The sequence below is a fragment of the Lipophrys pholis genome (genome assembly GCF_963383615.2).
Source record: "Lipophrys pholis genome assembly, chromosome: 19".
Lineage (NCBI taxonomy): Eukaryota > Metazoa > Chordata > Actinopteri > Blenniiformes > Blenniidae > Lipophrys > Lipophrys pholis.
The window spans coordinates 3,072,656-3,093,373 of NC_137647.1; the positions used below are offsets into that span (position 1 = coordinate 3,072,656).

At 40.0% G+C, this 20,718-nt stretch overlaps 1 protein-coding gene across 1 annotated transcript; it reads left to right on the plus strand.

Moving 5' to 3' along the window:
* Positions 1–280: 280 nt before the first annotated feature.
* Positions 281–20,289, plus strand: LOC308124278 (uncharacterized protein; the record flags this gene model as incomplete). The annotated part of the gene is made up of 20 exons (XM_080487201.1): positions 281–347; positions 4,068–4,115; positions 4,560–4,586; positions 5,141–5,203; positions 5,284–5,316; positions 5,519–5,593; positions 5,690–5,773; positions 6,666–6,695; positions 6,923–6,967; positions 11,999–12,085; positions 12,782–12,829; positions 14,347–14,403; positions 15,078–15,113; positions 15,564–15,602; positions 16,825–16,866; positions 16,991–17,044; positions 17,883–17,960; positions 19,668–19,706; positions 20,132–20,173; positions 20,285–20,289. The coding sequence occupies 20 exons, from the start codon at positions 281–283 to the stop codon at positions 20,287–20,289; spliced, it is 999 nt and encodes a 332-aa protein (XP_080343327.1).
* Positions 20,290–20,718: the final 429 nt, after the last annotated feature.

Here is a 20,718-nt window from a genome sequence, read left to right on the forward strand (position 1 = left end):
GTGTGTGTGTGTGTGTGTGTGTGTGTGTGTGTGTGTGTGTGTGTGTGTGTGTGTGTGTGTGTGTGTGTGTGTGTGTGTGTGTGTGTGTGTGTGTGTGTGTGTTCAGAGGGCAGGTGTGGTCAGTGGGAGTGTATCTGAGGGAATCGGGCCTATAAAAGCCCCGACGGGGCTCACAGCTCAAAGTCTGGGTTGTTGTCGTCGTTGGTCCAGCTTCCTCGTCTCGTCTCGTCTCATCTCGTCTCGTCTCGTCTCGTCTCGTCTCCTGCACCGTCCCTCCGTCATGCTGGTTCCAGCTCTGCTCCAGACCTGGCTGGTCCTCCTGCTGACTCAGCAGACTCTGCAAGGCGGTAAGAATCCTGCAGAGTCACACCTGACTGGTTTCAATCACCACCTTTCAGGCTCTTTTTTTTTATTCGCAGATTTTTTCACTCATTTGTTGCTAAAAAATAATCTCCTCCCACTTAGAGTTTTATGATAATTTTTTTGTAGAATAACTCCTAGTACCTTGCATGATGTTTGCATGAAAATGTACTTCATATAGTGTGGTTAATGTTTTTACCAAAACTATGTAATTGCTTCAGATTTGAGCCATTAGTTGAGGTAATTACATTTATTTCGATATCAGTGTGGATATATAAGCTGCTCTGTGGTGTTTCGCACCGTTGCCTTTGTGATAATATCACTTGTTTGAGGGATTTTCTTTGCATGTTCTCCCTGTGCGAGTTTCCGTTTTCTCTCTCATAGTCACAAAAATCCACACAAACTGAAAAGATTGAAGATATTGAACCGTTATGGAAGTTTCATTGAATCATTTCTGTTTGAAAAATAAGCTTTTTTGAGGTGTATATAATCCATTAAGCTTTTGTGTACTTTTAACTTTTGAGAGGTGACCTTGACTGTTGTGAAAGGCGCCTATAAATTTATTCTTATTTATTAAACTAAACTCCTATTTGTATGCCACCAAAATGTAATCGATTTAAGTTGAAATATTCACAAAAGGAGTATTCTTGGTTAATGTACAGCACAAGATGCTCCCAGCTTTGTTTGGGGTCCATTTATTCTGAATTTTGTGAAATTCATGCGCAAATCTAAATTATTGTTGTATATGTCAAATTGTGGGAAAATGAATGGAATTAAATCAGTTAATATATTTAAAAAAAAAAAAAAAGAATATATGTAACCTGTTGGGTGAATCCATTACTTGGTTAAAGTCTTAAAGGTTTCTTTGTCTGCTCAGGTGATGATGGGTTGAGCTCAGGAGCTTCAGGTGTAGAATGAAAAGATCAATGAGTTCTGATGCGTCACAGTCTCACTCCTCTGATAAATATCGTGTGTGTGTGTGTGTGTGTGTGTGTGTGTGTGTGTGTGTGTGTGTGTGTGTGTGTGTGTGTGTGTGTGTGTGTGTGTGTGTGTGTGTGTGTGTGTGTGTGTGTGTGTGTGTGTGTGTGTGTGTGTGTGTGTGTGTGTGTGTGTGTGTGTGTGTTGGCCTGCGACGTCGTCGACTCCCGCCAAGTCGCTGAGGTTTGAATGATCTGATTTCATCCAATCAGAAGCCTCCGTGAGGAGGTGGCAGAATACGGTCAAATGTGGCGACCAGCTGTGAGGAAGGAGCGGGAGGCTCCGTTCAGTCGCCGCTGGCCGCATGCCGTCACTTCCTGTGTGTGTGTGTGTCATCTAAAGCAGATATTACACTTACAGTATCAGCACAGATCCATTTCATTAATAAAAGTTTATTTCCAAACGGCTCCTGCAGAAACTCCTGAGTTTCACAAATATGACCAACTTAAACTAAATTTACAAAACATTCCTCCTCCATAGAGGCAGAATTTCTCTTTTCCATTCAACTGATGCACAGTTAACGTGCATCTGCACCAACTGTTAGAACCGTGTAACTTTTCTTTAACATAAATTCATATTTTAGTTTCTTATTGGACAAACTTGCACAGGTGTTGCATTTATTCTTGTATTTGTATTTTACATGCAGTCGCTTCACGTTCACACACACACACACACACACACACTGTAATAATGTACTTTATTGTGTTTATTTAATTGCTTTTCTCTGTAAAAACACATTTCTTTACTCTGATGTGACGATGTTTTGCTGGTCATACTTCAGGTGCAGTTAGTACTACCCTCCTTATGAGGACTATTTAAAAAAAAATGATTCTTCTACAACTGAGTCAGGTTTGACTTTCTGGGCGTATCCTATGTCTTTAACACTGAAGTCAAATTTTTTTACACGCTGCTATTAGGAACGTATTTTATTCCCATGTGGATATGATGCAGTCAACATGTATTTGGTTCCTGTGTGTAATCTATTACTTTTTTTTTAACAGCGAAAACATGTTTTTTTCATGACACACAGCCTCTCCACACTGAATTATACATGAATGTGCAGCAATCGTTCCTCCCCAGGAGCCTTTGTTTGCAGAAAAAGCAGAAATAAGGCGTAATACACTGTATTAAACATGACCTAGTCTGCTGTAGTTTAATTTTTAATGATGAAAATGTATTTCTTTAGATGCTGCATGACGTTCTCACTGCATTTTACGGGAGCTTGAGCGTCAATTTGAGAAAACTACAAAAGACGCTGGCCTCCTAAAGCTTATTTTGATGCAATAAATGCAGGAGTGACTTAAATTTGACGTATTCGATGCTCACTGTGTGTAATTTATTCCTTTTCTTTAAAACAGTAAAAACGTGTTCTTCTCATGCTTATATGATAAACTTGCACTTATGCAATTTAATGTGATGTTAGTGTGCAGCATATTTGCCACTTTATATGATCATTTATGTAAATTTTCATGCAATGGACCCGTTTGCAAAGTATTACACTTACAGTGTGAAATATACGACTTTATTTTACAGTAAAGAAATATTTTATTTACCCTATCTTGCTCTATCTGCACACTGCATTTTGCATGCTCATCTCTCTAAAGTCTAATTGTCACATTTTAGTTGCAACTGATTGGTGTTTAAAATGCAATTTACTTCATTGTATTAAGAGATTTTTTTAGTTTTTACAGCCTCCTCATTTGCATAATAGTTCCATTTCCTGTAGGGTTTTGTGCTGTATTACACTTCTTTTGTTCAATCGGTATCTTTAACAACTAAAACATTTTTCTTTAATTTCTGATATGAGAAGACATTTTTCACTCCACTGTGTTTTACGTTATGTAACAATGATCGCCATATTTCACACTGTATGGGAAATAATCGTGCAATTTACAGGATGAGAATGAGGAGTTTGACAGTTATTTTTGATATGTATAATTCATAACTTATTGAAGCATAAAAATGAAAAATATAAATTATACATAGAAATCATTAAAAAATCATTTCATTGCAATGAATGAAAGATAAACATGTTATTGGTCTGTTTCACTATTGAGTCTGCTGTGTAATTATCTTTTCAACAAACATGTTTATGCATCATTCACACTGTATTTTACATTAATGTGCAGGATATTTGCCTCCTTATGTCACTATATATAAAAAAAATGCAGTGCCTGTGCCATGTTTTATGTTTACTGGAGGTAATATATTAATAATTTAGCATTTATCTTTCATGCTGATATAACAAACTTGCACATAATCTAGTCACAATGTATTTTACGTTAACATGTCCATGTCAGTGTTGACGTGTATTTATAGAAAAATTGATCACAATTCTATTCATTTTCATTTTCATTTATTTTCTTGGATGGGAAATTGCACATCAGGCGATCTTGTTTCACCATTTTTCACCAGGTTGTTGTAAACATGCAAGATTTAGCACAAAGGTCATTTCCATCACATGAAAACAATAAAAACTTTTGAAAAGATCAATTTTGAGACAAAGTTTTACAAAACATAGATTATAATAAAGTATTTTAAATCAATGTGAAACATCTCTGCCTTTTTAACAATAAGAACATTTCTGTTGGTGGTGTCAGAAGCTTTTGTTTATTTTCTTTAATTTTTGGTAAATATGTTAAAGGCGCCAGTAAAAACCATCTTTCATGTATTAGTATTGATATACTGTATGTATAAATATATATATTTTTTTTTTTTACATGTTTCAGGAGTGAGACCTCAGCCTGTGTCCTGGGGGAGAGTGCTGCCAGCCAGAGGTCTGTCATTTACTTTTATTAAACCTATTTAATACATCAAATCATGTAGAAATGCCTTTTTTCACAAAATTATTGTACTTCTAGATTAAGATTAAGACTTTATCATTTTCAGAATATTCAACATTGTGTTATAACTTTACATTTATGTCACACTTATTTCTGCTCAACTGTTCACTTGAATATGAACTTATTTTGACTTTATTTTACATATTTCACTAATATTTTCACATTTGCTCTCATTTTTATTTAGACTTCACTTTTTTCACAACATAGGTTTTCTTTTTGCATCTGTCTTTATTCTGACTGTTTTAAGTTGATTTCTCAACTGAACCTTGTTCATCTTTATTCTTCACATTAAGTCACGGTATATTTAATGTTTTCTGAATATTTTAACATTTGACATGTTGGTTTTTTGTTCTTCATTTTGTGACTTTTTCACTTCAGGTGTGGGCATCGGAGTAAAACCTGGAGGTGAGGAGTTTTATTTTGTTGAAAAAAATAAAATAAAATCTAACAGGCAAATTATTTTACGACAGATAACATATTTTATGACAGATTAAAGCTATACGCTACCTGAAAACATTGTTTTTTCTTTTTGATTGACATGTGGCAAACAAAACAACAACAAAATTATATAAAAACACAAAAAAATAAACATAACAAAGCAAAGACAAAAATAAGTAAATGAAATAAACCAATGCCCAAGTATGTCCGAAAAGGAGTAGAATGAAGCTTAACCTTGTTTACTCCTACCTACTCCTACTCAACAATTAATCATTTTATACCCCAGTGGTTATTTGTGTTTATATTTACAAAAAAAACAACAACATGTATGTATCGTTTTGGGGTTTTTGCTTTAGAAAAGCTCCACGTTTCCACGGCAGTGTATTGAAAATGACGAGCTCGAGCCTCTTGTGTGTGGAGTTTGCACGTTCCACCTGTGTGACCAGGCGATAACGTGCATTAGAACATCGTTCTTCGATACAAACTGCGATAGAATAACTTTTCTTTCCTCTTCCTCTCAGTCGCCGGAGCTCTGGGAGCTCTGGGAAGTCGATACGGCACCAAAGCCGCCATGAAGGCCGGACGTAGGTGGAACTCTGGAACTCATCTTCTTCACTTTTCACATAAATCATCTTCTAATGTTTTCTACTTCCCTAAATTCCAGTTGGCCGCTACGCTGGAGCTCAACTGGGTCTCGGTGAGCAGATCTTTTTGTTTGTGTGCATGTAGAATCTTTCTAATATGCTTTGAAAATGGTCTTCTGTGTCTGCTGGGGAGGACATTCTAACTGTAAATAATATATATATTTGTTCCATGGCAGTGGCATTTTAAAAAACAAAACAGATTTTTGTCTGTGTTCATCAGTCAGAAGTGTAAATGTCTCCGTATCGCTGTGTCAGGAGGTTACAGAGCTCTTGGACTGGGAGGACGAGGAGGACTGAAGCAGGGCGCATACGGCGCTCAGGGAGGTTACGGTGCGTCAAAACGTCCTCTCTGCTTCGTCATGTTGCCGGTTTACAGCGTTGCACTTCCTCATATGTTGCTTTAATCTGTTTCTATTGTGACTTCAGGCGCCGGTCTGGGCACAGGACTGGGTCTGGGGACCGGGCTCACAAACGGACTGGGTCTGGGTTTAGGCCAGGGAGCAAAGCGGAGTAAGAGCCACCATCATATGTGTCGAAACTTTACATGTAGATTCAGGATCGGAGTAAAACCAAAAGGTTCTCGCTGAGATCTTCATCAATAAGCTTGAACTGCAATGGAATCTCGACATTTTAATGCTAAATAGTGGAAAGGAAAAACCAATTTTATGGACCCCGCTTTCACCAAGTGTTTCCTCTCAGTCGCCGTTGGTATTATTTGCTGGCTTAAATCTATTTACTGGTTAATATAAAATACAACATTCATTTGAGGAAACTAAATTAATTCATACGATGCAATGAATGCAATTATACCTTTACTGTAGCTTCACAAAGAATTCACCCCCCCCCCCCCCCCCCCCCATCCTCGGCCTCACAATGGTTCGGTCCGTCCTTCAGTAGAAGTGAAGGAGACAATGAAGTAGAACTTCATTTAGTAAATACTTGACAAAAGTTCATTTATAACAGGAGACATGATGGACAGCTTGATATATTTCTACCTAATAAAGTTTATCTGATGTAACCTGGTGAGTTTGAATCACTTCACACAGTTGAATCTACACTTCCAGCGCAGTTCAAGTTTATTTATGAAACACAATATTCATACATTCTTAATGAAATATACTTTTGGAAATGGACGTATTCTGTAAGTAAGAGTGTTTACATGCTTTTTAAAAAATTTATATTGTGCCCAAAATATTTTGTGATATTTAGGATCTACTAAAACTAAGTGAAAACATGAGATTTGTCTTTATTTACAGGTTATTCTGTGTTGTTTGTTTGTTTGTTTTTAACTCGTTCTGGCCTTAATGAGGTCAAACTCACCTGCACGTGTCTCCCCTGACACTTCTGGAAGAAGTTGTGGAAATCTTCACGTATAATTTAACTTGTTTGTGTGTGTTTTCAGTGTATGGTGCAGGCCTGGGAACTCTGCCCGGTGAGTCTGAATTGCTTCATGGTTGTTTTCTTTTTTTTTTTTATTAATGTAAAAGAGTAAAACTGACATCCTGTCAACATGTCTGCGTAGATAATACATGAAGCAGGTTTCATCTCGGCAATTAAAACTCCTGCAACAAGTCCTTTGTAAAACCAGAAAAGGCAGATTTATAATCCGCATGTTTGCCCTGATGCGAAGCTGAGCTCGGCTCTTTGCCTCCTACCCAGGCTATGGAGGTCTTGCAGGGATCGGCTACCCTGGAGCTCGACCAGGTACGTGCTGAATCCCGTCTCACCTCAGGAGCCACCGCTTTCCTGTCCTGTGTCCATGTCGTCTCTAACAAACACACACACAGACTGGACTCGGAGGCATGCAGAGCAGCGGGTTTATTGAGCTGCACAAAGTCAACGGGTGACCGTAAACATAGCTTGCTACAAAACAGAACCCGGGCTTTTTAAAAAAAAAAAAAAATTAGATTCTTATAATCGCTTTTGTCCTCTTTCCACTGAATTTAGGGACGTTTCCAAATCGCTGCCCTCATTGGTTCTCAGTGCAAAGCAGCCTGAGGTGTTTAGTCCTCCGTGTGGGTTAACACGCCGAGGGAGGTCAGTGACGGGCCTCCTCTCTGCTCCCGTCTGGGGTTCCCCCCCCCCCCCCCCCGGGTGTCCCACTGGACTGGTGGCCAGGGAGGTGAAAAGATTGGTGATAGACTGGTGAAGACCTGGTGAAAGATTCGCCTGCGGCGTCACTGTGTGTCCGTCTGCGTCTTGTGTGTTGCTCTTGTCTGCAGCCTCGTGTTTCACCGTTTGGTTCTCATCTGCATGAAATCACATTTGTCTCCTGTAATATTAGTAGCGTCTCTTTAAGTGTGTGTGTGTGTGTGTGTGTGTGTGTGTGTGTGTGTGTGTGTGTGTGTGTGTGTGTGTGTGTGTGTGTGTGTGTGTGTGTGTGTGTGTGTGTGTGTGTGTGTGTGTGTGTGTGTGTGTGTGTGTGTGTGTGTGTGTGTGTGTGTGTCAAACAAGTAGTTCTCAGGCTATTTTCACAAACTGTCTCCACGGAGTTCTGCCAGCCTCTTATCTCATCTCCAACATGAGACACTTGCAACTAGAAACAAAAGGAAGTATATTAAAGGTAGAATGTGGACATTTTTAATTTGATTTGACAACCTTTCATCAACTTTTTTTAGTACAACAAATGTAGAACTAGTGAGAATGTAAACAAAACAAATATTGCGTGAATATCTTCTGTTTTATGTTTTTTGTTGTTATTAGTTTCTTTTAAATATAATCTAATTATTAAGCTGATTTTAATTAAAAATGTCGTCTTCATTAAAAAAAATGTTAATGAAAAGATAAAAAAGAACAAAAACAAGTTTATTGCAATGAAGAATGCTTAAAATAATTTAAAATGATCAATCAGAAGGGGAAATTTGCAGAAGATCAGACCTCGTGAGGGAATATCAATAGAAGTGTAAGATTAAAAAGTGATTCGGTTGTTTTTCACTCTTCAAACATGCGTTGTGTGTGAAGAGGTTCCACACTCGCTCTGCTTCGACGCTGCTCCAGTGTCCTCGTCTTGTACTTTAACGCCGGTGTGTGTTTTTTCACGGCACTCGCACTCCTCCAGGTGGCGCCGCTTTGGTTGTGTTATCGTTGTCTCTGTTTTGCCTCGGTGCCTAATTATGGTGACGACTGGACCCGCTCCCGGCCATAATGGACTCTGTGTCTCGTCTCTGTTCTGTTGTGAACCTCCCGTCCCGAGCCGAAGAGCAAAGGATGTGTTATATTGCATGTCGATGCAATGATACACACATCGGTCACGTCCTTGTCGCCTTTGAATCGGGCACAGTAAAAACCCAAAACAAAAACACTGTTACTGTGCCGGCGAACCTCAAAGAAGCACTGTTGTCTCCTGAAGACGTTGTGGATGTGTGACGATATTTCTCTACCAGGTGTTTCTGCAGCGGACTCGGGCGCGGCTGAGCTGGCCGGTCTGGGCCAACCCCTGCTGGATCTCAGGCGAGAAAAGAGCCGAGCTTTAGGTCAAGTCAGAACGCTCGGGCCGGAAACGGCGGGCGCCAGGAGGACTCCCACCGTTCCCGAGATACATACGAGAGTAGAGGTGAAGGGAATCAATCCTTTAGTTCACGCTTCCAGCCTGGGAGCCGCCGCCGCCGCCGCCCCTCTGGACAGACCGGGTAACGCTCTCGGTCTGGGTCCAAGCAATGAGCCTGTGGTCTTGAAGAGAAAGCCGACGGTCGGTCACGAGGTCGCGCTGCCGGCTGGAGGACTGCCCGTCGATCACCTGAGGCGTCACCTGGGTTCGGCTTCGTCTCAAACGGTCCGAGATTTAACTTTCCCCCGGCAGCAGCGTCCCTGTGACTCCGCCGTCGATCTGTCCGACATCGACCGCTACGAGCTTCTGGGCTCGGACGCTCGCAGGACTCAGGGCCTGGTGCCTCAGGCTCCGGTCGGCAAACAGAGGCATCTGGGATTCGCGACTCCCCAAGCACAGGGACAGAACCACTACCAGCCGCCTCTTCCTCAGGACGTCAGCGGGGTGGTGTACCCCGCCCATCGGGGTCCGGGATCCACGGGTTTCCTCTCCGCTGCGTCCGACAGGCCAAAGGTCAAGGGACTCGTAGCTCAAGGTGCAAATGTGCCGAGAACCGTCCCTTTGGAAAACCTCCAACGCGGCGGATCCGCAGGCGTCCAACTGGACGGCGGCCGGCGGCCCGGAGTCTCGGTCCCGGCGGGGAGCGCGCCCCAAAGCTTAGGCATCGCCGCCATCGAAGGGCGAGAAACTCAAGACTTTCAGTACGCGAAACAAGTTTCCCACGCCGAGCACGAGGTCAAAAAGTCTAAAGCAGCTGTGGCTGGGAGGAATACCCAGGGCACAAGTAAGAGCAAAGATTTGTCTTTCTTCTTCATCCTCTCATTGTCCTTTTTTGTGGTTTCACTGCCCATTCCCCCGGTGCACCCGCCCTCTGGATCCGTGTCTGAATGGTTTTAAAGCTTAAAATCCATTTCACTGTCTCTAATGCATTAAAGACAGTGAGTGCAGGAAAGATCAGTTACATTAAAGTCTTGTAAGAGCTGCATAGGCTTTTAAAAGAGTTTCTGAAAACTGGGGAATTTTTTACGTGGGCAAAGACGGATTTGTTACTATTATTCTGAAACTTTTATGATCCGAAGGTTTGTTTTTTTTCCTTTTTTAATCCAAAGTTCAAGTTGTGTTGAGCTCCCAAATTAACATATTTAAATTAACTTAATTTGTAATTCTCAATAGTTTAGATGTTTTCGCTATTTTTTCTTTTTAGCCACTTTTAGTCGTTTAAGTCATTCTTGCTGTTTTATAATTTTTTTTAGCAATTTTACCTTTTAGCTGTTTCAAGCTGTTTTACTTTTTTAGTCATTTTAAGCAGTTTTAGTCGTTTCTTTCTTTCTTTCTTTCTTTGCCTTGTTTAGTAGTTTAAGTCTTTTTCGTGGTCTCAGCTATTTTGGCCATTTCAGCTATTTTTAATTATTTTACATATTTAGCCATTTTTTTGTTTTTTCAATAGATTTTTTCCATTTTAACCTTTTTTTTTTTTGTTACTTGAGCCATTTGTTCTTTGTTTGAGCAACTTTTATCAATTTAACCAATCCTAGTAATTTCAGCTCTTATAGGTGTTTTGTGAAGCTTCACCTTTTTTAACCATTTTCAGTGAATTTTACGTGGTCTTACCATTCTTACCCGTTTCAGCTGTTTTAGCTGCTTCATGTTGTCATTTTGACTCCTTCACCAGGTTTACCTGCACTGTTCCCTTGTAAACACAAACAAGTCTTTTTTAAATCTTCTTTCCGAACATGTAAAAAAAACCATCTGAATGAATGAACCAGATGCAGAAGAGACGACACACAATTGGTGCTAATCTGGCTTCACATGTTCGAAATGCCCCTTCGCATCTTTGTCATTTCTTCAATTTCAAGCCAAACAGTATTTTTTTCTTTACTATAACACCAATATCATTACATCCACACACATATTTATTTACAGTTTGGACAACAGTTACAGCACATCATTAATTCATGCAACACCATAAGCACACAAACCCTCACTGTCATCACCAGAATCAACTCTTTCCTTCTATTGTTTTAACTGAAATAAGTTTGATAATAGTATAATCTCCACACTTACTTTATTCCATAGTTTTACTCCACAGTGGTGTGGACTTTAGGAGTTTTTAACTTTCCTCTATCACAGAATACTTTCAGATTGTTACCCGGCATTCAGTGTTCTTTGCTTTAAACAGTATTAGAAGAGTTTTAAACTCCACAAGGTCCATGAATTGGCTTTATCCATTTTATCTACAGAAAATCCACATTTACCACCTGCAGTGAACTATTTACCTCCGGCCTGTGTCACTGCTGCTGTGTCCGGTCGTGGCGCACTACAATGATAAAACTGTGCGGTTCTGCATGACGAATTAAGATTTTTGTAAATGTCCACATCTGCTCTCATTGGAATCTGCGTCGTATTCAGTGTGAGGATGAAGCTTGTTCTTTGATGGGACCACTGATGAGTTCTGAGGTGTAAAGGTCAGTCTCATTACATCGCAGTGTCACGTCGTGTGTTTCTACTGAGATCCGTCAGAAAACAAGCTGACTTTGGTTTGAACGGCTTTGATTTTTATTATACTTCGTGTCTTTATTGTGTTCTTCTTTGGTATTTATTGTTACCGGGGAATTAAGAGCGCTCGACATTAAACACCAAAGTGTTTGTCTATCACCTCCTTGTTTGCAAGTGGCTTCAAGTATTGGATGAAAAATGTTCAGCAACAAGAGTTTGTACATTTATTTTCCACATGTGCTCTACCTGAAACGCAAAAGTGACTTTTTTTTTTTTAATACAGCTTTTGAGCTCAAACCCCTAAACCCAGGTTATTCAGCCTGGAATTTATTGTCAGAGACACTAAGCTGTGCATTGTAAGGCTCAAATCTGATTATGCTGATGGTGTTTCTATCACTGATTCAGGTCTTCATCTCTTTAATGACCACATTGGATTATTTCTTTGTAGTTACTACAATTAATGTTCAGTCTGTGACACATCGAGCTTTTTATAGAGTTTCAGTCACATGCAAAATGTCCTTTTCTGGCAATTTGAACGTTTATTCTCTTCTGTTGTCGATTTATTTTTTTAAAGATTCAGTCCTTAAATGTGACTTCATCCAATCATTGATTGTTGTAAAAGCTGCAGTTGTGTGGTTTTTAAAGTTGAATTTGAGGTGATATATCTGAGCCTGTGTCAAACTCCTCCTCAGGTTATATCGGAGGAGCGGGAAACTACCTGGGCGCTGGCCTGGGCACCGGCCTGGGAGCCGGCCTGGGTGCTGGAGGCTACGGAGCAGGTAATGTGTGAACGGCAGCGGTGCTCCCGAATTCAGCTGCTTTAAAAGTCGATACAAGAAGCTGAATCACGTCTTCATCTAATAGGCCTAATTGTCCACGAGCACGCGATTGTAATAAACGCTTCAGGGATAGAGTGGTGGGAGTGGCAAGACAGTGAGATTTTGAACAAAAGTAAAGGGGATATTTAAAAAAGCTTCCTGTCGCCAAACGTGGCCGGCGTTTCTACCAGGGAGGATTCATCCAATCAGGCTGGCGAATGTAAATGCACTACACCTCCAATCCAGAGGGGGGCGATGACTATGCTTTTTTCCCATCCGGTAAAAGTTTTAACCACAATTTTTTTTTTTAACTGTAAATTGTGTCTTTTGACAAATTTTACATTTTAAAACAAGAGAAAGTCTCATATTGCCGTTTATTCTGACTGAAATGTTTCAGAACAAGATGAATTTTGTCTTGAGGGTGCCGCTAACATAAAATAGTCACAATCAATCTGCACTTTGAGTTTCACACCATGAGACTAAACTACTGTGATACTTTCCTCTCTTTTGTCCAAAATCAAATCATTCGACAACGAGCTGAAGTTTTTAACTCCAGATGAAACTAAAGCCGACTGAAATTCGGTCTCGTTAAGTTTGACGAATTTTCACTCCTCATTGCGACTGCGGTGTTCTTAAAGCTTCCATGTGTTTCCTCAGCCTTGGGTGCAGGAGGATACCTCGGTGGAGCAGCAGGGAAGCTCGGAGGTGAATATTTTCTTTTTGTTCCACTTTTATTTTTTATTTTTGAAGTTAAGTTTTGTTCATATTTACTTTTCCATCCTGACCTCTTCTCCTTCGTCTCATTAAAATGCGATTTAGCACACTTTATGCAGTATTATAGTCACATGTTGTACTGTGTTGTAAGTGTTCTTTTGGCTGCTCAATATTCCCCCAATGTGTGATTTCATTACAACTGTTACCTTTAGTAAAAAAAACATCTGATTTAAAGAAAAAAGAGGAAGCTTCAGTCAGGTGACCTTGAGCTCCAGCTGGGAGTAAAAGCTGCTTTTCCAATGCGAAACAGTGAATTACATCAATCATCACAAGGTTTAAAGCACAAGTCTCACATTCTCTCTTACTAAATCTAAAAATCCTCAACAAGCAGCACCGACTTGAGGAATTTATTAAAAATCCCAGGAGCAAATGTAAACACTCAATGATCCCCTCGTTGTTTTCCCAGCTTGAATTTCTGACTTGGTGACGGCAGACGGCACAAAATCCACTCTGATCCCCTGATCCTCCTACTTTGCCTTGTAAACCCTTCATTTGCTTCTTCGCTGTTCTGGAAAAGTCTCTGGGTGATTTTCCTGGAGGAGCTTTCTCTCTCAACTCCTGTCGGTTTCCGGTTGTAACTTGACTTTTATGACGATGTTCATTGTTTATTTTATTTTATTTTATTTTATTTTATTTTATTTTATTTTATTTTATTTTATTTTATTTTATTTTAATTTTAATTTGAATTTTTTTTAATTTTTTTAAAATTTTTTAAAAGTTTTTTTTATTGATAATCATGAAGTAATTGCACTAATTATCAGGGAAAATTATAAAAATTTGCAGAAAACTTTTGACTACAAAAAAATTGTAAAACAAATAGTAGTTGTCTTGTAATACATGAAAAAAAAAATCATCATTCGACGTAAGTAATCTTTTAAAATAAAATGAATTAAGCAAATGCAGAACATGCACAATAGAACATGGGATGTTTTGCACTATATGTAAAAAAAAATGGTACATAAGAAAAAAAAATGTGTGCGTGAACTTTTAAGCACTATAAGCTGAATCTACAAAGTAAAATTTTTGCACTGTAACTGTAACCAGAGTAAACCATTAATTCATTCATATGAAAAAGAAAATAGGGGTTGCATAATGCATACTTCACAAATCTAGCAATTACCAAAAATGAAAAATCAAAATGGGAAATATTACAACAACAACAAAAACAAAAGAAAAGAAAAAGAAAATGAAACAAAAGATGGTCGTTTTAGGAGAATGTACCTTTTCCAGTTCTTCCAGATTTTTGCCTTTTTCCCCTTGTTGAGAAAGTAATTCTCTCACTTCGTAGATGATATCATGTCATTCACTGACGCCACCACTCAGTATTCCATTGTCACTTTCTATTCCAAAACAAACTCTCCTTGTGGTGTAGTTCCATATTCACCGAAAGATAAATGACACATTTATTTGTACCGTTTCCTACCATGTGTGTTAAATGTGTGTTGCAGCAGGTTATGGAGACGGAGCAACGGGATACCTCGGTGCTGTGGCAGGAAATGGTCTGGGTGAGTCGCTTCTCATCCACCAAACTATTTCTTTGTTTCCTTTTCAATTACAAACTGCAAGTTACTTTAAAAAAATGAATAAATAAAAAAAAGAAGAAACAACTTACTACGTCTAATCTTAAGTTGACCACCTGCACAGAGAAACTGTCATTTATTAATTGTAAATTGTAATATGTAGTTAAATATGTATTTTTAGTCATTTATTGTCCTTTTTTTTCTGTATTCCTGCTTGAATAAGGAGTTTTTTATTGCAAATTCTATCTGATTGAAAATATTACTTGATCAGCGTATTTATGAGCCCATCAGTTATCAGACTGTTTTCCAGTGTGTTCAAGTTCTTTATGTACCTCAAACAGCACTGACAGTTTCAAAATAAAAACACAGAAGAAACTATGTTCTTCATGAGATAACCCCCCCCCCCCCCCCAAAAAAAAATCCATCCTTAGCAATGGCGAGATTATTCCACTGATAGTCTGAGTGCATATGGATCTGATCAGTTTAATCAATGTTCATGTGTTTTAAAACTAATTCAGGCTTATTGAGCCAAACTGGAAGAATGTAATCAATATATGGCTTCATTTCTATTTGTTTTCAATGAACTCTGTGGTTATATGAATGACTCTGTGCTGCTATTTACTTCTCATCATGTAAAAGTGCCCCCGGTCTCTCTGCAGGTTACGGAAATGGTTACGGTGACGGTTACGGAGCCGGTGAGTGCTTTCTGATGACACCCAGAGGAAAATGAATGAATCTGATCAATTCAGCCTCCTTATGAGTTGACGTCTCTAATTAGTGCTAATGAGACGTGTGTTTCAGGGCTTGGTCACCCCTCAGAGTTAACTGATGTTGCTGAGAGCAAAGCAGGGAGGATTGAAGGTAACGGCCTGGTGGCGGCACTAACGCCTAGAAACTAGACCCACGCTCAAAACGAAGAGAAGAACCGCCTTCCTTCTCTTCCTCGTGCAGCCTGTGTGGCGTTTAAATCCACTGGGTGTAGCTGTTGTCTCTTCTTCATGGAGGCGCACCAGTTGGATCTGGTGGCTTCTCACTTCCTTGCTCATGTAGATGCTTTTGCAGCTTTTCACTGCGTTTCAACAAGCGACTGTTTGACCTGACTTACATTTATACTTGTATTTCATATTTTTTTTTTCTCTCTTCAGCCCTCAGTACGGGAGGCTACGCTGGACAGGGAGCATATGGTAGGAGATGCACGACTAAACGATTGATATGCTGTCGAAAAGTCCAAATAATCCAAACAATATTACAACCATAAACCCAGGAAAGATCAACGAGACCAAATCAGCTCCGTCGTCACTCTGTGGCCGTGATAAAAACTGCAAACGAATCCCTGCCAAACCAAACCAAGATTTTAATAAACGTGTGAGGATGTAGGAGTCTTTCTCTCATCCATCCACAGGGAGAATGTGAAGATAACATTCTTTATAAACTCATATGTTGTACACATTGTGTTGAATTCAAGAACGTTTTTCAACTCTTTACTGGGCAAGTAACCACATTTGGAAAACTGGTTGCTTCCTAATCCAATAATAGAGAAATTAATCGAAAAATTTATTGTCATTATGTGCAATTTTGTTTAGCAGTTTTAGAGTTTTTCATTTGTTTTGGACTGTTTCTATTTAAAGGGGTCCGCAACTTAACGCTGTGGCGTCACATGGGACTCTTTTAGATCCTCTATCTAAAACTCCATGAAGCTCTCCGACAAATATACGTAAATACACATTTTAAATCACCTATTTACACACCAGTCATTTTCAAAAGGACTCTTAAGAAATAACAAAAATGGGACAAAAAGAAATTGCTCAAACCAGCATAAGTGGTGGGAAAAATGCTAAAACAGCTTAAAAACAAGAGCAGTCACATAGAAATGACTCATATTCCACATCCTGATCTTTTATTTCTGTTGGTGGCCCCATGATTTCATTTTGTAATTTGAAAGAACACAAGATTAGACAATATATTACAAAATCAAAATGTTTTATTGTGACAATTATTGTTGATCTGGATCACAACTCAAATTTCACGGGTTCTTCCTTTGATCAAAATGCTCCAATGAAGATCTGCTCATTAGTTTTTCAGATTTCTTGTTGACAAATAAACATGGGTGATTTTATAAACACAAAAATGACTGGAATTAGCAGAAGAAAAAAACTTTAAAATGAAGAAAAACCTGCTCAACGGAGAGCCGCAATGGTTAAAAGGTTAAAATGTCCAAATTGTCTGAAAACAAAGGAGAAAACCGTTATAATGAGGCCTGAAAACAACCGACAAGGTAATGAAATGAGACATTTACTGAGAGGCTAATCATTTCATTCTTCTGGCCTCTGCTTCGGAGGATAAAAAACTCCTCATTCGACCGTTTTTTTTAAAATAAACCGTAAGCTTTTCCTCGTCTTCTTTCAGGAGCTCTTGGCACGGGCCTGGACGCCGCCGGCGGGAAATATGGTGAGCATGGCCGACCTCTTCCCTCTCGGAGACGAATGAAAACCTGCGCCGGCTGGAGGCGGCAGAAGAAATGAGTCAGTTTGAGCTCGTGGTTGATCTTATCATTTGTCCCTCGCTGCGACAGGAGCTGCTCAGGTTCCCTTCGGCAACGCTCCAGTGATTCCTGCCGGACTGGAAGGTAGGAGAGCTGCGTGTGTTTTACACAAGCAACCGAAAGTAATGAACAAACTAGTTTAATTAAAAAAATCATTATTAAGCTCAAACCCACAGATATCGTCAACCACTGGAGGGACATGATCAAGAAGTGTGTCAGTTTATGAGTATTCATGGAACCAGCAGCTCATTTGTGTCACAAGAAGCATTTTTTATTCACATTTCTTGGTATTTTTTGGACAAAAAGTGAAGCTGCCAGTAACAACCCAACCTGATTCAACCTTTTTAACTTGCAACTTAACCAGGATTCATGATGAATTGGTTCAGGATTTCATGAAGGGTTTGGTTCAAAGAATTCCGCTGGATTCTACAGCAAACAGCACAGAGTTTACATTAAAAGTAGTCCAGGTCTGTTTTAAAGGGTGGCGGTGCGGTTTCATGAATTCAGACGATTTAAAATGTCCAAAGTCGAGTTTTTAAGAGTCTGGATCTTGTTGATAAATATCTGAGTTCATTTTATAAGGAATCCCGGTTAATGTCCAGAAGAAGGTCATTATTTAATGAGTTCAGGCCGGGATTGAAGAAGCCAAGTCTTATTTAGAGAGCCTGTGTCTGTAAAGAGTCCAGGTCACATGTTAAGTGTCTATATTTAACTTGTCTCAATTAAAGAGATAAGTTTTCTTTCCGGAGGGTTAGAAAAATATGTTTTAGTTCTGAGATGCCGACGTTCAGCACCGTCCTTTTGTCACCTCCGGCGAGTTCGCCACGACATCTCACCTCTCCTCTCCGAGGAGTCAAACGCTCACATTTGTTTGTCGCCCCCACCCCCCCCCCCCCCCCCCCCCACCCACCCACCCCCCCAGGTGACGGCGGTTACCCGTACGCCGCGCAGCCGCTCAGCCTGACTGCGGCTGAAGGCGCCAAAGCTGCAAACAAATATGGTGAGAATGAGCAGAAGTGTGAGGAAAAACACTGGGTGATGGAAAAACACTGGGTGATGGAAAAACACTGGGTGATGGAAAAACACCGCCGCTGTGAGGCGTCGTCCCGCCATTGTTTAACCTGCTAAACCCCCCCAACAAGGCGATAGTGACAATCGGAGGAGAATAAAAGAAGCGTTGTCTCTCTCTCTCTCTCTCTCTCTCTCTCTCTCTCTCTCTCTCTCTCTCTGTGATCACCAGTTGAATGCTAGCATTAGCATTAGCCAAAACGGTTGTCTTAACAGTTGCTATGTCGCTGAAATTACCACGCATGTAATTAGCATTGGGAGACATTGTTGCATCAGTAACGGTGAGATTTAGGTCCTTTTCCAACTGAAGACGCAAAAAACTTTCATTGCGTTCTGGGTGTCAGTGAAACGCAACTCTTGGAGAACCGCTCCCACGGTGGAAGTTTTCGAAAACGGGCAAAAACGCAACTTTTTGGAAACACGTGGAAACGCTGCTGCTGCGCACCACGGCCCGTAATAAATAATCTCACTGCACATGCTCAGTAGATGGACAATAAGAACAGTTTTTTCCCTCCCTGGGAGTTTATAGTTTTCTATATGAAACAGCCAACAGCACCAACTAGTGGTCCCACATGAAAACTACATAGTTTTCAGCGTTTCTGCCGTTGCCGCGTCAACAGACGTCGTCTTCAAAAAGTTGCAAACGAGAAACCTTTCTGAAACGAAAACGGGAAAACGACACTGAAAGGTCTTACGACATTCATAGAGACGAACACTCGCGTACATGATCTTAATATCTTCGCACCTTTAGAACGTCTCTTTCAAATAACGGCGCTCGTTTAATGCACGACTTTACATTTAGCCCCTTGTTCACTTTGGTTTAGACCGTAGTTGTTGTCTTAATGGTTGCTGTTCCGTTAAACTCTTCTTTTCTGGTGGAGAACGTCAGTAATCCTGGAATAACGCCACAAAATAACGTGTCCGAAGAATCAGCGTCCAAGTTAGCTCACCTGCAAATGCAAATCGTTTAATGTCAGAGCATCTTCCTCCCACAACCTGAGCTGAACTCACTGAGTGAATCAGTCGTCAGTGCTAACGTGTCATATCCAGACCTAGTTTTCCAAGTAACTCATTACTTTTCCTGACTGTTTATGACTTACTGTTGCCTCTCTGACGACGTCCACGTGTTTTGTGTTGTTCTTAGAAGCTGCTACCGGCCTCGGCGCTCAGCAAGCAGGTGATTATTTGTGCATTTCACTTCCAAGCGTGCAAATCCTACGACACCCTGTCCTCCAGGACGGGGCAACTGTGTTTTTTCGTGAGGGCAACAAATAAATAATATGTGTTAAAAAAAAAAAAAAAAAAAGAAGCCTTTTTTTTTATTTACTAAAAGTAAGTCATACTTTTCATATAATACAACGACAACAATGATGCTGTGGATGTTGAAGATTAAATAATTTCGAAACTGTTTGAACTGTAATGAATAAAGGAATGTGATTTTGCTGAATTTAATGCTTAGGGAGTAATTTCATTTCATATAATTGACTTGTAATAAATACAAATGTATATATATGACTGGTGACTGATGACTAATTTATTTATATATTATTTTCCTCTTCAGTTGCCCCTCAAGCAGCTTGTCACTGTCACTTTTGCTCAATTCCCTGCTGGTAAAATTGTCATTTCTGTGTCTGGTAAGGTTACGGCGCGCAGCTCGGAGCAGCTCAGGAGGCGTTGGGTAAGTCACAATAACCAGACGCTTCCTCATTCGCCATCGACTTCCGCTCGCCGCCGCGGCTCCGGTGGCCTCGATTCCTCTCAACTCTTTGTGCAGAAGTGTCACAAGCAACACCGCACAGTCTGCGTCACATTTATCTGCGTTACAAAATGTCTTCATCTGTGTGGCTTCAACAGGAGCCAGATATTCTCCCTACAAACAAAAACAAATGAGCTCAAGCTTGAACTCTCTCTTTCTTAAAACATGCACTTCTACTTAAACTGCTCGCACTGTATAAGTACAACCGCATGCATTATGGATTATTTACCACTTAAGCATGTGGAGCCTGTGCAGTGAGGTGGAGGAACCCCTTTAACAAAACAAAGCTGTTTTTTTCCTCCCTGTGAGATCATTCATTTCCAGTAATTGTTTTAACTCTTCCACAGGAGAGCAGACTGGGAAATATGGCGGCGTGAACGGATACAAAGGTGAGAGCGAAAGTCTTTCGTGTGTTAAACGCTTGTGTGTGGTGTGATTTCTTTTATTTTGACCGGTGTCTGTCTCTTCCCCGCTTCCTGTTTGTCTTCGTCTTCAACCAGGCTGATTCAAATGACCTGGACCTTCAAAGTGGATCATTTCCATAACGTGTTCGGTGTAACGAGATCTCTGAGCTTCGTCTGTGTTTCCCCTTCCACTGTGTCCTGTTGTGTCGCCTGTCTGTTGTTTGTTTTGTTCGCACCCTCTCTTATCTGTAAAGTGGACGTCTGTAACGCTCGTCTGTGTGTCTCGTTTGTTTGTTTCAACTCTACCGTTGATCGATGTGCAGAAATAGTGCGAGAAATCTTGTCCCAATGTTATAAGAAAAATTAAAATTGTGATTTTTACAGAGTTAATCCAATAAATGAAATTGTTGCCAAACCACACTTATAGGCACCGTGTGCATATTTTTTATCATATTGTATTTTTATCTGCTTTTTTAGTTTCCGCTATGTGTGCTTCTTTCTCTTTATTATCCTGTTGTACCACTGCAAAG